Source organism: Gossypium hirsutum, chromosome D11 (assembly GCF_007990345.1).
Source record: "Gossypium hirsutum isolate 1008001.06 chromosome D11, Gossypium_hirsutum_v2.1, whole genome shotgun sequence".
Classification (NCBI taxonomy): domain Eukaryota; kingdom Viridiplantae; phylum Streptophyta; class Magnoliopsida; order Malvales; family Malvaceae; genus Gossypium; species Gossypium hirsutum.
In genome coordinates, this window is record NC_053447.1 from 71442930 (window position 1) to 71458707 (window position 15778).

The following is a 15778-nucleotide window of genomic DNA, read 5'->3' on the forward strand; positions in this document are numbered from 1 at the left end:
GTGTCTACACTATTTTTTTTGTTGTTTTATGGTCCTTGAAAATTTATCTTTTTCGGGTGTCTACACTATTCGGTCTCTACACTATAAAATTGAATTTCCTTTGTTGCTCCTACTAATACAATTTCTCTGCTCATCATCTTTCATAATATATGGGAAATTTTGGCAGTAACCCATCATAAAACTTTTTCTTTGAAAGGCATTAGCCAATTTCAAGAAATTATATGCAGAAAAAGAGGAGGTACTAATTTATGTAATTGCTTTACAATTTTAAATAAATCATAATAATCTCACAATGTTTGCATTGTACTGTGATGAAATCCTCTTGAAATTGCAGCTTATACCAAATACTAAAATAGTTGCACCAACATGGAATGACAGCTGATTCATACCACTCTTTTATTTTCGGATAAAGGAGATTGCATTCAAGTTGGAGAATGATGATTTCCTTATCAAAATATTATTCCTTTTATATAGACTATAAAATTGAATTTCCTTTGTTGCTCCTACTAATACAATTTCTTCGTTTATCATCTTTCATAATATATGGCAAATTTTGGCAGTAACCCATCAAGAAATTATATGCAGGAAAAGAGGAGGTAGTAATATTTGCATTGTACTGTGATGAAATCCTCTTGAAATTGCAGCTTATACCAAATGCTAAAATAGTTACACCAACATGGAATGACAGCTTATTCATACCACTCTTTTCTTTTCTTCTATTTTTCTGATAAAAGGAGATTGCATAATTTTCAACAAAACAAAAAATGGTAATATATGTCGTAAGTTTCCTTCTAATTTCCAATTGATCTGATATAAAGGGAAGGGTGTATTTCGAGAGTGATGATATATTTAAAAACTGAGTAGTAGCTTATATGCTATTTAACAGATTGTTGGAGGCAGAATGGAGCGTGCAATGTCATCGCCAAGTAAGTAAATTGAATAGGGGTTGGAAGCTGAAGGGTGATACATAAAAGAAGGGGAGGGGGATATTTCTACTTCAAACAAACGCCATATTCTTTTCTTAATACTTTTCTATTTGATTCAATAAAACAAGATTTAGTTTAGTGTGAAGTATTTTGGTGGTTCATATGTATGAGTGAGTGAACTTTCAATTAAGGGGCATATAATAATAGTTTAGTTCAATTTTGATGCAGGCCATGCCTTTTCCCTGTGAAATAATTGGTCACCTTTTTTATGTTGATTTTGAGAAAAGCCAAAGGGGAAAAGAGTTAGCAGAGACCATACCTTCTGCTGCGATTTGTTAATCTGCCAAATTATTCCAACAAAACAAAAATGGTAATACTATTAAGATAATAATATTTTTATAAATTTCCGTAAATGGTATCATATAAAAGTTTAAAATAGCTTTGTACATATGATGATAAGATAATATTTAATTTACAATAATCTCACCATAACAACTCATAAACACCACTAACATAAAAAAAATAAAGTTTAACTAATAATAAAGAAATGAAAATATAATTATAGTCATAAAATATAGACACGATTTCAATTGTCACCCAAAAGTCAAACTCATAATATTTAATCTCAAGTCAATAAAATTATGGACATTATAATAATTGTTATGTACAAAAGTCAAAGTCAGCAAAGCTCAAGCACATGCTGGGAGTGATTCCAATGCATCGGCTCTTTATTTTAGTAAAACATGGCGTACATCATAATTCCAGCGCAACCAAGCTAATTTGAAAAGTGTGCACAACTTGTGCTTCTTTATTCATTGCATGGTGTGCTATGTCCAATATCAAGTAACAGATATTGAGATTTATATTTATAAATAGCACATTATATAACAGCAAGTGTTTCTACATTTTTACACCACTTGTTCTAAAATAGATAAAACTTAATAGTTGAAGATAGGCACGGTGATATTGCATTTGAAAATTTATTATTTCGTTTTACATCGAGATTAAGTAAAGCTTAGTCCATCCTGGAGCTTATATATAGATGATTTGTTTAGTAAATGATATGTGGATTTAAATGAGTACATATGTTTGAGGAGCTATTATTGAGTTTTATTGTTATACGCCTTTTAAGTGTTGATTTTCAATTGCATAGTTGAAACGAATTGGGAGAGAGTTTACTTCATTGTATAAAGATAAAGTCACATCAAATGTTTGAGGGGTTGGCCATAAATCTTTCTTTTCAATGTAAAGTATATAGTAGATTTGAGTCTGGACAAGACTTCACACACTTAGACCAAATTTCGAGTTGTGTAAATATCTTGATTGTATTCTTTATTTTTACTTATGTATGTGTTCACACAAGAAAAAAACACATTTTTCTCTTTTGCTGCTCCAAATAAGAAAACACAACTAATTATCAAGTAAATTTTTGTACATTATATACACTATATATCATTTAATGAAAAGGCTTCATGAAAGAACCATTGAGCAATTTCAAAGATTGAGTTGTACTAACTAGAAGACAATACAAGATTGAGTAATAAATCCCATAGCTTCATCTCATGATTGGTTTGAATGCTTAGCTTAGCTCAATTCAATTACCAGGTGTTGAGGATATGAAAATATGGAGGCCTTGCAACAAATACAACCCTTTCCAACTTGTTATTGCTTCAATAGAAGCAACTCTTAAAGCTTGAGAAAATTAGTGAGAGCTTACCCTCGTATGTTTATAGAAGAAAATATGACATAAAATATTTAAAAATTTTAATTTTACACCAATTCCAAAGAAAAAGACACCTTTATTTATGCAAATTGATTTCCAAGAATATCAAAATCTAAATATTTTGAAAATGGGGGGAGATTGTTGGAATATTTTCAAATATTTATAGTATCCCAATAACTATAAATGAATGGGTGTAATTAATCAAAAGATAAAACTTTTGGTCATTGGTCAAAAGTTATATCATTTGATTTTTTTTAAAAAAGAATTATAACTATTCAAAAAATATTATTTGAATAGTTACAAAATTAAATGAATAATTATTATTATTTATTTATTCATAAAGACACCTATTGAAAGATGTCTATATGAAGAGACATGAAAATTCCTATAAATAGGAATGGGATTTCATTTGGAAATCATATCAACAAATTCTAATATTATTTCTTCTCTTCCTTCATTTTCTAATATTATTAGATTATTCTATAAAGTATTATTGCAGAAATCTTTTGTAGAAATTGAGTTTTTGTTATACATTACTCAGTGCATGGTGGACTATTCACGTCAGTGCAAAATGCAAATAGTCATTGGCTTCATTGTATCCTCGAGGTTAATTTGCTTGGAACTCATTTGCACACTGAAGATAAGTGGGGGCGAATATAACCTTAAAGATAGTGGCTTGATACACGCCTTGGAGCCTTGTCCTATTTTTTTTTTTCTTTTCGAGTTCCGATCGTGTGTTCGAGATTTTCCTTACCGGAGTTTTGTACTAACAATTTTAAGGTTATATTTCATGATGACTACCACAACACATGAAAGTGGAACACTAAGGGAGTTGACTTCCAACTTTGTTAAACTTGATCGTTTTGATGGTGGCAATTTTCGACGATGGCAGAAAAAGATGCACTTTTTGTTATCAACTTTGAAGATTGCTTATGTTTTGGATACTCCAAGACCTGAAGAGAATGAAAACGAATCTGTTGCTGCAACCCGAGAAAGACAAAAATGGGACAATGCTGATTACATGTGCATGGGCCACATATTGAACGGTTTATCTGATGGTTTGTTCGACACCTACCAAAACGACGTCACCGCTAAAGAATTATGGGACAAATTGGAGGCAAGATACATGACCGAAGATGTTACAAGTAAGAAATTTCTTGTCAGTCGTTTCAATAATTATCAAATGGTTGATGGTCGTTTTGTTATGGAACAATTTCGTGATATTGAAAAGATGCTGAATCAATTTAAGCAATATGATATGAAAATGGATGAAATGATTGTGGTATCCTCCATAATAGACAAACTTCCTCCATCTTGGAAAGACTTTAAAAGAAGTCTAAAACATAAGAAAGAGGAAATATCTCTTGAGGCTTTGGCAAATCATCTTCGTATTGAAGAAGAGTATCGAAAACAAGATCAGAACCTAAATTCTGAAAATGCCAAAGTACATGTTACGGAGGAAGTACAGACTACTAAACCATTCAAGAGAAAGCTCAATCAGACTGATAGAGCACCTAAGTTCAAAAAGAAACAAAAGGGCTCATGCTATCATTGTGGAAAGCCGGGACATTTCAAGAATGAATGTCGATTTTTAAAGAAGAAATCATCTTCTAAGGCTGATAATAACGAAAAGTTCGTTGCAATGATATCTGAAATTAATATGGCACAAGATGATAATACATGGTGGATTGATACCGGAGCAACCAAACATGTGTGCAAAGACAAAAGCATGTTCACAAAGTTCACACAATGTGAAAATGACAATGTCTTGTACATGGGAAATTCTTCCACCGCAACAATTAAAGGCAAAGGGTCTGTTGAACTACAATTCACTTCTGGAAAGGTTTTAACCTTAAATGATGTATATTATGTACCAGAAGTTAGAAAAAATTTAGTGTCTGGAAGTCTGTTGAATAAGTTTGGTTTCAAACTTGTTTTTGAGGCAAATAAGTTTATTTTGTCTAAGGGAGGAATTTTTGTGGGAAAAGGGTATATGTATGAAAGCATGTTAAAACTTAATATTATTAATAAGAATAAAAATACTATTTCTGCTTATATGGTTGAATCATTTTGTTTGTGGCATTATAGATTAGGTCATTTGAATTATAGAAAATTGAATGACATGTATAAATTAGATTTAATTCCTGTTTTTAATAATAATATTGAAAAATACAATACCTGTATGTTGACTAAAATTACAAGAAATCATTTCCCTAAGGTTAAAAGGAAAACAAAATTGCTTGATTTGATACATAGTGATTTATGTGACTTGCATAATACTCCTACATTAGGTGGAAAGAAATATTTTGTTACTTTTATTGATGATTGTTCTAGATATTGTTATGTATATTTATTGCATTCAAAAGATGAAGCGCTTGATAAATTTAAAGTTTATAAATCTGAAGTTGAACTTCAGTGTGAATCATTTATCAAGTGCTTAAGATCGGATAGAGGTGGAGAATACTATAATCCAAGTTATTTTGAACTCACTGGAATTGTCCATCAAGTTTCAGCCCCTTACACACCACAACAAAATGGTGTAGCTGAAAGGAAAAATAGAGTCTTAACTGAAATGGTAAATTCAATGTTATCATATTCAGGCTTGGATAAGGTTTTTGGGGAGAAGCTGTTCTAACAGCTTGTCATATATTGAATAGAGTTCCTAATAAGGAAACTAAAATAACCCCCTATGAACAATGGAAGAAAAGAAAACCAAACCTTAATTATTTGAAGGTTTGGGGTTGTAGAGCTATTGTAAAAGTTCCAACACCTAAACGTAAAAAGTTAGGTGAAAGAGGAATTGAATGCATATTTATAGGTTATGCACATAATAGCAAGGCATATAGGTTCATGGTAATTGAACCAAATGATTCAATTTCAATTAATACTGTTATTGAATCAAGAGATGCTATTTTTGATGAAAATAGATTTAATTCTATATCAAGACAATTACAACCACAACAATTGATTCATTCTTCAAATGAGAATGAGATTCCATTGAAACAAATTGATAATAATGATGAATCTTGTCAAAAATTAAGAAGAAGTAAGAGGATTAAAAAGGTCAAAGATTTTGGACCAGATTTCATTATGTTTCTTGTAGAAGGAAAAGGTGAAAGTATATGCAATAAGATACCTTATTGTTATAATACCGAATCTGATCCTATTACATTTGAAGAGGCAGTGAAATCTCAAGACTCTGCTTTTTGGAAAGAAGCAATAAATGATGAGATGGATTCAATAATGGGAAATCAAACTTGGATCTTAGTTGATCTTCCACCAGGTTCCAAACCAATAGGTTGTAAATGGATCTTCAAAAAGAAAATGAAGGTCGATGGAACCATTGATAAATTTAAAGCAATGTTGGTAGCAAAAGGTTTTACACAAAGACAAGGTATTGATTACTTTGATACCTATGCTCCAGTAGCAAGAATTGTTACAATTAGACTATTAATATCACTTACCTCTATATATAATTTGGTTGTTCACCAAATGGATGTTAAAACTGCATTTTTAAATGGTGAATTGGAAGAGGAAGTGTACATGGAGCAACCGGAAGGATTTGTTGTTCCAGGACAAGAGCATAAGGTATGTAAGCTTGTTAAATCTTTATATGGGCTTAAACAAGCACCAAAACAATGGCACCAAAAGTTTGACAAGGTTGTTTTAGCTAATGACTATAAAATAAATGAATCCGATAAGTGCATATATAGCAAATTTGATAATGGAAAGGGTGTCATAATTTGCTTATATGTAGATGACATGCTCATTTTTGGCACGAATTTGGAACAAATAGAAAACACAAAGAAATTCTTGTCAAACAACTTTGCTATGAAGGATATGGGTGTAGCAGATGTTATTCTTGGGATTAAAATAACCCGAGATGAAAGCATTATAGCTTTATCACAATCACATTACATTGAAAATGTGCTTAAAAAGTTTGATCTCTTCAACTGTATACCAGCATCTACACCCATGGATCCTCAATTAAAATTAGTATCTAATGTTGGTAGGAAAATTGATCAATTGAAATATGCAAGTCTAATTGGTTGTCTTATGTATATAATGACTTGTACAAGACCAGATATTGCATATGCTGTTGGAAAATTGAGTAGGTACACAAGTAATCCAAGTAGTTTGCACTGGCAAGCTTTGAATAGAGTACTTAGGTACTTAAAGAAAACTATTAACTATGGATTGTGTTATAATGGATATCCTCCAGTTTTAGAAGGGTATTCGGATGCTAGTTGGATTACAAGTTTGGAAGATCATGCATCTACTAGTGGATGAATCTTCATTCTTGGTGGAGGAGTCATTTCTTGGGGTTCCAAGAAACAAACATGTATTACTGATTCCACCATGGCAGCAGAATTTATTACATTAGCCGCTGCATCTAAAGAAGCAGAATGGTTAAGAAATTTGCTTTATGATATACCTTTATGGCCTAAGCCAATTTCACCTATTTCTATTCGTTGTGATAGTGAGGCTACTCTAGCAAAGGCATATAGCCAAGTATATAATGGAAAGTCTAGACACATTGGATTAAGACATAGTTATGTCCGACAATTAATCTCTGATGGAGTGATCACTATTAATTATGTGAGGTCAAGTGAAAATTTGGCAGATCCTTTGACAAAAAGTCTTACTAGAGATGCAGTAAAAAGGACCTCAAAAGGGATGGGACTCAAGCCTATTAATTAGAGTCACCCATGATGGAAACTCGACTCAACGCTTGGTATAACGTCAAGTCTTGAGTTCAATGAGACAAAGTACATCATTAGTATGTGACTGTTAGCACTATAAATAAATTCATCCTAAGATTAAAGTGCTAGGTACCCATAATGATAAGGGAAGGATGAGTAATATACTCTTAATGGACCCATAACATAAATATGTTAGAGTGTTATAATTACGGGAACACTTTTGATGGGATCTACCTATGTGAGTGGAAGTGTGGCCACTTCTAGGAGCTTAAGGGCTTGGCTCTGACAGCACTCATGAAAAGAGGACATAGACACATGGCCATAATAGTGTCCCTAGATACTATGCATTGACTGATGTTGAAATCATTGTGTGAGATGTGTTCAGTTAATCAAATGGAATAGTTGGTTCAAAGCTTAGTCTACTATACAATTTCGATTAACTTTAACATGTTTTCACTAAGTGAAGGTTCAATCGTAAGACACCTTTATTTATGCAAATTGATTTCCAAGAATATCAAAATCTAAATATTTTGAAAATGGGGGGAGATTGTTGGAATATTTTCAAATATTTATAGTATCCCAATAACTATAAATGAATGGGTGTAATTAATCAAAAGATAAAACTTTTGGTCATTGGTCAAAAGTTATATCGTTTGATTTTTTTTAAAAAAGAATTATAACTATTCAAAAAATATTATTTGAATAGTTACAAAAGTAAATGAATAATTATTATTATTTATTTATTCATAAAGACACCTATTGAAAGATGTCTCTATGAAGAGACATGAAAATTCCTATAAATAGGAATGAGATTTCATTTGGAAATCATATCAACAAATTCTAATATTATTTCTTCTCTTCCTTCATTTTCTAATATTATTAGATTATTCTATAAAGTATTATTGCAGAAATCCTTTGTAGAAATTGAGTTTTTGTTATACATTACTCAGTGCATAGTGGACTATTCTCGTTAGTGCAAAACGCAAATAGTCATTGGCTTCATTGTATCCTCGAGGTTAATTTGCTTGGAACTCATTTGCACAGTGAAGATAAGTGGGGGCGAATATAACCTTAAAGATAGTGGCTTGATACACGCCTTGGAGCTTTGTCCTATTTCTTTTTTTTTCTTTTCGAGTTCCGATCGTGTGTTCGAGATTTTCCTTACCGGAGTTTTGTACTAACATACATTATATACACTATATATCATTTAATGAAAAGGCTTCATGAAAGAACCATTGAGCAATTTCAAAGATTGAGTTGTACTAACTAGAAGACAATGCAAGATTGAGTAATAAATCCCATAGCTTCATCTCATGATTGGTTTGAATGCTTAGCTTAGCTCAATTCAATTACCAGGTGTTGAGGATATGAAAATATGGAGGCCTTGCAACAAATACAACCCTTTCCAACTTGTTATTGCTTCAATAGAAGCAACTCTTAAAGCTTGAGAAAATTAGTGAGAGCTTACCCTCGTATGTTTATAGAAGAAAATATGACATAAAATATTTAAAAATTTTAATTTTACACCAATTCCAAAGAAAAAGATTAGGGAGAATATTCAAACTCCTTCACTCAGCACCCAATCTCTAGTTGCAGTTACCCATATTAAATCAACAAGAAACTAAATTCACATTTTGATATTGTTTTGGTTAAATTTGTTTGTACGATTAAATCAAATTAAATTAAATTAGGGTTTTTAGATATGAAAGTTTTATATTACAATAATTAAATTTTATAATTATTTATAGAATTTTTATATTATATATTAATTTATTTAAAATGTTTTCAATTTTAACTAATCATAAACACGTGTAATGTATTAGTAGAAATTGTTAACACCGAACTTAATTACCTTTATTTATTCACCTTTGAAGATTACATGGTCTCCCTTAATCTGTTTTCTTTAGAGAGGGATTAATTGTCAAATTGCTAATGGTACCCATGAAATTTGTTTAGATCTATGGGTTTTATTCATTTTTAATTCTGAATTTTCCTTCAGTTTTGGCTATTGTCAAATTGGTTTTTTTAATTTAAAAAACTATATAAAATTTTCTATAAAAGAAATACTTTTATAATTTTCCGCAAATGGTATCGTTTAACTAATAATATAGTTTTAACTAAATTTAATAATTAAAAAAAAACCTTAAAAATATAGTTTAACTAATAATAAACAAATAGTCATAAAATATAGGCACGATTTTAATTGTCACCCAAAGTCAAAGTCATAATATATATTAAGTAATAAAGTATACTTATAGACATGATAATAATTGTTATACAAAAGTCAAAGTCAGCAAAGCTCAAGCACATGATGGGATCTTTTCTTTAGTAAAATATTGTGTAGATTATAGCTCCAGCACCAACCAAGCTAAATTGAAAAGTGTTTGTGTTGGTGCAAGAGGCAGCAACAAAAGAGAGAACAAGAGCACAGAACATGAAGCAAGGTGCAAGAAGCATTTTTACTTGCTCACAAATGTGCAGCAAGGGAGCTAATGGCTGATAGCTCATTCAGCTCATTCATTCAACTAGAAAAAACATACATTTATAGTCAAATACATCACCAAATAGTCAACTAACCCCACTAATCAGCATTGGGACTATTAAAACATTGCTTGTACACATAAACAAGCCACCTAAACTAGTCATTCAACACCTAATGCATCAAGTTGTCATCAACTTGTCCATTTTAAACTAGATTAATTAGAATGAAACTAAAGAGAAACCTTGCTGTTACAGCAAGCATATGTGCTGCAGCATGTCATCAAGCTGCATGCACTTCAACCACAAAATGTAACAGCAGCATGGTTGGCCAATTTCCAATACTCCTCCTTGGACTCCATGCTGCAAATACCAGTCATTCATCAAGTTTTTTTGAACTTGGCAGCTCTTAGATGCTTTGATTCAAGCTGACCAATTGATTTTCTTCTTGCACAAACAGTTCGTGAGTATAGTTGCTTGCCTTCATTCTGCCATTTTGGCTTGCAATTCGACAGGCTCACACTTTGCTTACTGTCTTCAAGAGGCTTGCAACTATACAACACGCATTGAGCTTCCACATGTTGCTGAGCTCACACCTTTGACAGACTCACATCTTTGCATATTGTCTTCAACAGGTGTCTTCATCAGGCTCGCACTTTGCTAAGCTTGCAGCTTTGACATCTTGCTAAGCTTGCATATTTGGAAAGCTCACACCTTTCCTTTAAACTCCTCCTTCAGCTTATTCAAGCTAGTTTGGGGATCTTATAAGTTTGAGCCGATATTATCTTCTCTACAAGCAGTCCTTAATGACTTGCTTGTGCTTTGACAGCTTCTTTCTTTTCAACAAGCAGGGGAAGCAAAATCAATGGTCCCGTAAGACATAGGCTCATGATACCAATTGTTGGTGCAAGAGGCAGCAATAAAGGAGAGAACAAGAGCACAGAACATGAAGCAAGGTGCAAGAAGCATTTTTACTTGCTCACAAATGTGCAGCAAGGGAGCTAATGGCTGATAGCTCATTCAACTCATTCATTCAACTAGAAAAAACATACATTTATAGTCAAATACATCACCAAATAGTCAACTAACCCCACTAATCAGCATTGGGACTATTAAAACATTGCTTGTACACATAAACAAGCCACTTAAACTAGTCATTCAACACCTAATGCATCAAGTTGTCATCAACTTGTCCATTTTAAACTAGATTAATTAGAATGAAACTAAAGAGAAACCTTGCTGTTACAGCAAGCATATGTGCTGCAGCATGTCATCAAGCTGCATGCACTTCAACCACAAAATGTAACAGCAGCATGGTTGGCCAATTTCCAATAGTTTGCAACTTGTGCTTCCTTATTCATTGCATCATGTGATTTATTAATGAGTGGGTGGTGAGACCCTATATGTATGTGTACATTAACACCTGCGTTTCATCTTGTTCCAATCATTTTCATTTTACTTCTTTTGTAGTAATCAAACACTTTTTGCCTTGGTTTCAATTTGAACCAACAATGGCCGAAGCAATTGCTTTCGATATTGCCAAAGAGCTCATTACTAAGTTGAGCTCTCCTGCTCTCTCTCAAATTGGACTGTGGTGGAATCTCAAAGATGACATCGACGGCCTCAAAAGCATCGTCTGCACAATCAAGGCTGGGCTTCTTGACGCAGAAGAGCGATCTGTGACCGACAATCTTGTCAAAGATTGGCTTGAAAAGCTGAAAGATGTACTTTATGATGCCGATGACTTACTCGATGATTTCTCTACTGAAGCTTTGCGGAAAAGTCTGGTGAGTGGGAACAAGCTGACGAAAGAGGTACGTCTTTTCTTCTCAAGCTCAAACCAGTTTGCTTACAGTCTCAAAATGGGTCGGAAAATTAAGGCCATTAAGGCGAGATTAGCTTCAATTCAAAGTGAGGCTAACACTTTTCGCTTCATGGTGCGTGACCGCCCCGCGGAAACCTCTTTCATGACTAAAAGGAGGCAGCAAACACACTCTTTTGAGCGTGAAGATGAAATAATAGGGAGGGATGATGATAAAGCAGCTCTTCTAAAACTCGTGTTAAAGTTTCAAAGTGAAGAGAATGTTTACATCATTCCAATTATGGGGTTAGGAGGGTTAGGGAAGACTGCTTTGGCCCAACTTGTCTATAACGATGAAATGGTCAAAAATCATTTTGAGTTGACGATGTTTGCGTGTGTTTCAGATGTTTTTGATGTGAAAGTTATTGTAGCAAACATTATCAAATCTATAACTAATAAAGCAACTGATCCTGATCAAAATCTTGAAATGGATCAATTGCAAAAGCAACTTCGAGATAAAATTGATGGGAAAAAATATTTGCTTGTTTTGGATGACATTTGGAATGAGGATGAGCAACAATGGTTAAGCTTAAAGAAGTTATTAATGGGTGGGGCTAAAGGGAGTAGGATAATAGTAACTACTCGATCTCTAAGGGTAGCAAAGATTGCTAATAGATGTGACTCCCATGTTATGAAACTAAAAGGCTTGTCTGATGATGATGCTTGGTCTTTGTTCAAAAAGATAGCATTTGAGCAAAGATATGCAGACTCAACAAATTCAGCCTTTGTGGAAGTTGGGAAACAAATTTCAAAAAGGTGTGGTGGGGTTCCCTTAGTCATAAGGGTGATAGCTAGTGCGTTATCTTTTAAAGAAACTGAAAATGAGTGGCTTTCTTTCAAAGATAATGAACTTGCTAAAATATCACAAACTGAAGGAAAAATTCTACCTATACTTAAATTGAGTTATGATCATCTCCCGTCCCATTTGAAGCATTGCTTTTCTTTTTGCCGATTGTATCCAAAAGATTATGAAATTGATGTACAAGAGCTTGTTCAATTTTGGATTGCACAAGGTTTTGTAAAGCAATCAGATTCAAAGCAATCTTTTGAAAAGATTGGGTTTGAGTATTTTAAAGAATTAGCTGAAAAATGTTTCTTTCAGGAAGTAAAAGGAGACTTGACGGAAGAAATTACATGCAAAATGCATGATTCAATGCATGATCTAGCTAAATTAGTAGCTGGAACAGAGAGTAGTATTGTAGATTCAAATTTAAGTACAAGTGAGGATGGTGAAAAATGTCGCCACATATCAATTACAGCCTCATTAATACCTTCGTTTAAGGGAAAGAAGTTGCGAACTTTGTTATATTTTTCAAACATGGGACCTCAAAATTTAAGCGACGAAATTTGGGATCTGATAATTGCAAATTGTAGATGCTTGCGTGTATTGGGATTAGATTATTTAAATCTTAAGACGATTCCACGCTCCATTTACAAGTTGAAACATTTGAGATACCTTGATCTTTCTAGAAATAATTTTAAGATTCTCCCAAAGAGTATTTGTAGACTACAAAATTTGCAATCTTTGAAACTTGACTTATGTCTTGAGCTTGAAGAATTACCGAAGAAGATTGAAAAATTGGTGAATCTTACCCATATTGGATGTGAAGGTTGTATTAGTTTAACTCATATGCCACGTGGAATAGGAAACCTGAGTTCCCTTGAAACGTTAAGCATGTTTGTAGTGGATAAATATGGTTTCCATGGCAGTGCAGATCTAAGTGAATTGAGTACGCTTAACAACTTAAGGGGAGAGCTAACAATAACAAATTTGGGATTCGTAAAAAATTCAAAAGAGATGTTTAGGGCTGCTAATTTGAAAGAGAAGAAACATTTGAGATCGTTGGTTTTAGTATGGAATGATGATGATGATGATGATGATGATGATGATGATGATGATGATGATGATGATGATGATGATGATGACGACGACAAGTTACTTGAAGACCTCCGGCCCCATCCTAATCTCAAGGAGCTCCGTATCGATGGATGGAAGGGTGATGCCAAGTTTCCGAGTTGGCTTTCTTTGCTCACGAATCTCGTTAATATTGAAATATGGGGCCCTAGTAAATTCAAATATCTACCGTCCTTTGCTCAATTACCTTGTCTTCAACAGTTGGATATATTTTATTTAACTGAGCTCGAGTACATGGATGATAATGGCCCCAATGGAAGACAAGGAAACACAGAACCATTCTTCCCGTTGCTTAAGGTTCTCAAAATCTGGCGCTGCCCAAATATGAAGAGTTGGTGGAGGACAACAGAAGCAATTGGTGATGATTCCAACGAGGACGACACAACAGTTATAGGAACATCAACCATGGCATTTCCTTGCCTTTCCTCTTTAGAAATTGAAGATTGCCCTTTGACATCAATGCCGTTGTATCCTTCACTCGATAATGAGCTAAAGCTGGTGAAAACCAGTTCTAGGACGTTAAAGCAAACCCTTAAGATGAACATCACCAGTATAACACCATCAGGTTCAATCTCTTCTCTTCCTCTCTCCAAATTGAAATCTTTCCATGTAGACTACATTGAGGGATTGGACACTCACATGCTAGATAAGTCCTTGCAACATTTCACCGGCCTCAAAAAATTAACAATAGGAGATTGCAAGGAGGTTGATTTCGAGGGCATGCAATGGGAACTCCTTAAGAATCTCTCTCATTTGGAGATTAATAATAATCCGCAGCTGGTGTCTCTCCCCTTTTGGCTTCAACATCTTGTTCAATTGAAAGGATTAACAGTAGGAGATTGCAAGGAGGTTGATTTAGAGGGCATGCAATGGGAAGCCCTTAAGAATCTCTCTCGTTTGGAGATTAAGAATATTCCAAAGCTGGTGTCTCTCCCCATTGGGCTTCAACATCTTGTTCAATTGGAAACATTAGAAATCCGTAATTGCAGTGGATTGAGGTCACTCTTTCCTGTGTTCCAACATCTCACTTCCCTTGAAGAATTACGAGTAAGTCACTGCGAGGAGCTGGAGCTATCAGCAGCAGGCTTCCAAATATTCCAAGATCATACAAGCCTACGCTATCTAAGGCTGGAAAAGATTCCAAAGTGTCGGCATCTTCCGGAGTGGCTTCAACATCTAACAAATCTGCGACGTCTTTATCTCATTGATTTGCCCAATTTAACATCGCTTCCGGACGAGATGCGTTGCCTAACCAAATTGGAAAGGTTAGATATATCTGAAGTTCCTCAGTTGGAGGAAAGACGTCAGAAGGACGTTGGCGCTGATTGGCATAAGATTGCTCACATCCCACGCATTTGTTGGGAATAGGTTGTCATCGGAAGGACCTTATTTGCTCACATCCGGGGATTCGGTTGTAATCAGGTTGGTCCGTTCTTTTCATTTATTTATTTTTATGACATTTTTTGTTGAAGAAAAATTTGAGTGGTATATTTAGTCTCCAACTCTGGGCTCTCATGCCATTTTTCATTCAAGTTGGCTACTGTTAATTTCCTTGTTAAAATATTATTCAATTGACATCGTGTATAAATTGAAATTCCTTTGTTTTAATCCTAAAAGATCTTTAAAGGTACCCAATAGACATTGATGTGGAGAGGCCTATGAAGCTTGCACGCTGCCCTTCAAAATGGTTGTACTATATGCTCTGGTTTGTTCATTTTCCAAATTTCATTCGAATTTCCAATTGATTCGATTAAGCTTTCATAATATTTTGCCAGTTTGTGCAGTAAGCCATTGGAGAGTAGTCTGGGGAAAGATATTTGTCAACTTCAATAATTTATATGCATAAAAAGAGGTGCTAATTTATCTACTTGCTTTATACTTTTAAATCATAATAATTTCACAATTGCAATGATGTAATAGAACCGCATGGTTAGTGCTTCTTTTCTTATCTATCATTTCATAGGATTCAATTTAAGGGCTTCTAATAATTTAATTCTAAAAAATCTTTTAAGGTAGCCAAAGGACATTGATGTGGAGACGCCTAAGAAAAGCTTGCATGCTACCCTTCAACACGGTTTGTTCATTTTGCAAATTTAAGCACTTACCTGTCATATGTATATAGAGTTTTATGTTTCTTTTTCCCTGGAAAAATTTGTCCTGTTTCTGTCTTAA

General features: G+C 33.7%; 1 protein-coding gene across 1 annotated transcript; it reads left to right on the forward strand.

Moving 5' to 3' along the window:
• The first annotated feature begins 11341 nt into the window (after positions 1 to 11341).
• LOC107934575 (putative disease resistance protein RGA3) lies at positions 11342 to 14974 on the forward strand. Its single transcript, XM_016867035.2, has 2 exons — positions 11342 to 13537; positions 13628 to 14974. Exons 1-2 carry the CDS (start codon positions 11342 to 11344, stop codon positions 14972 to 14974), a joined length of 3543 nt encoding a protein of 1180 aa, XP_016722524.2.
• The last annotated feature ends 804 nt before the right edge of the window (positions 14975 to 15778 follow it).

What these genes read in the sequence shown, in the direction of transcription:
- LOC107934575 (XM_016867035.2), top strand. Translation starts at nt 11,342, where the DNA reads ATGGCCGAAGCAATTGCTTTCGATATTGCCAAAGAGCTCATTACTAAG. An exon ending in AGAAACATTTGAGATCGTTG is followed by an intron (nt 13,538 to 13,627) that starts GTTTTAGTATGG and finishes GACGACGACAAG; the next exon opens with TTACTTGAAGACCTCCGGCC.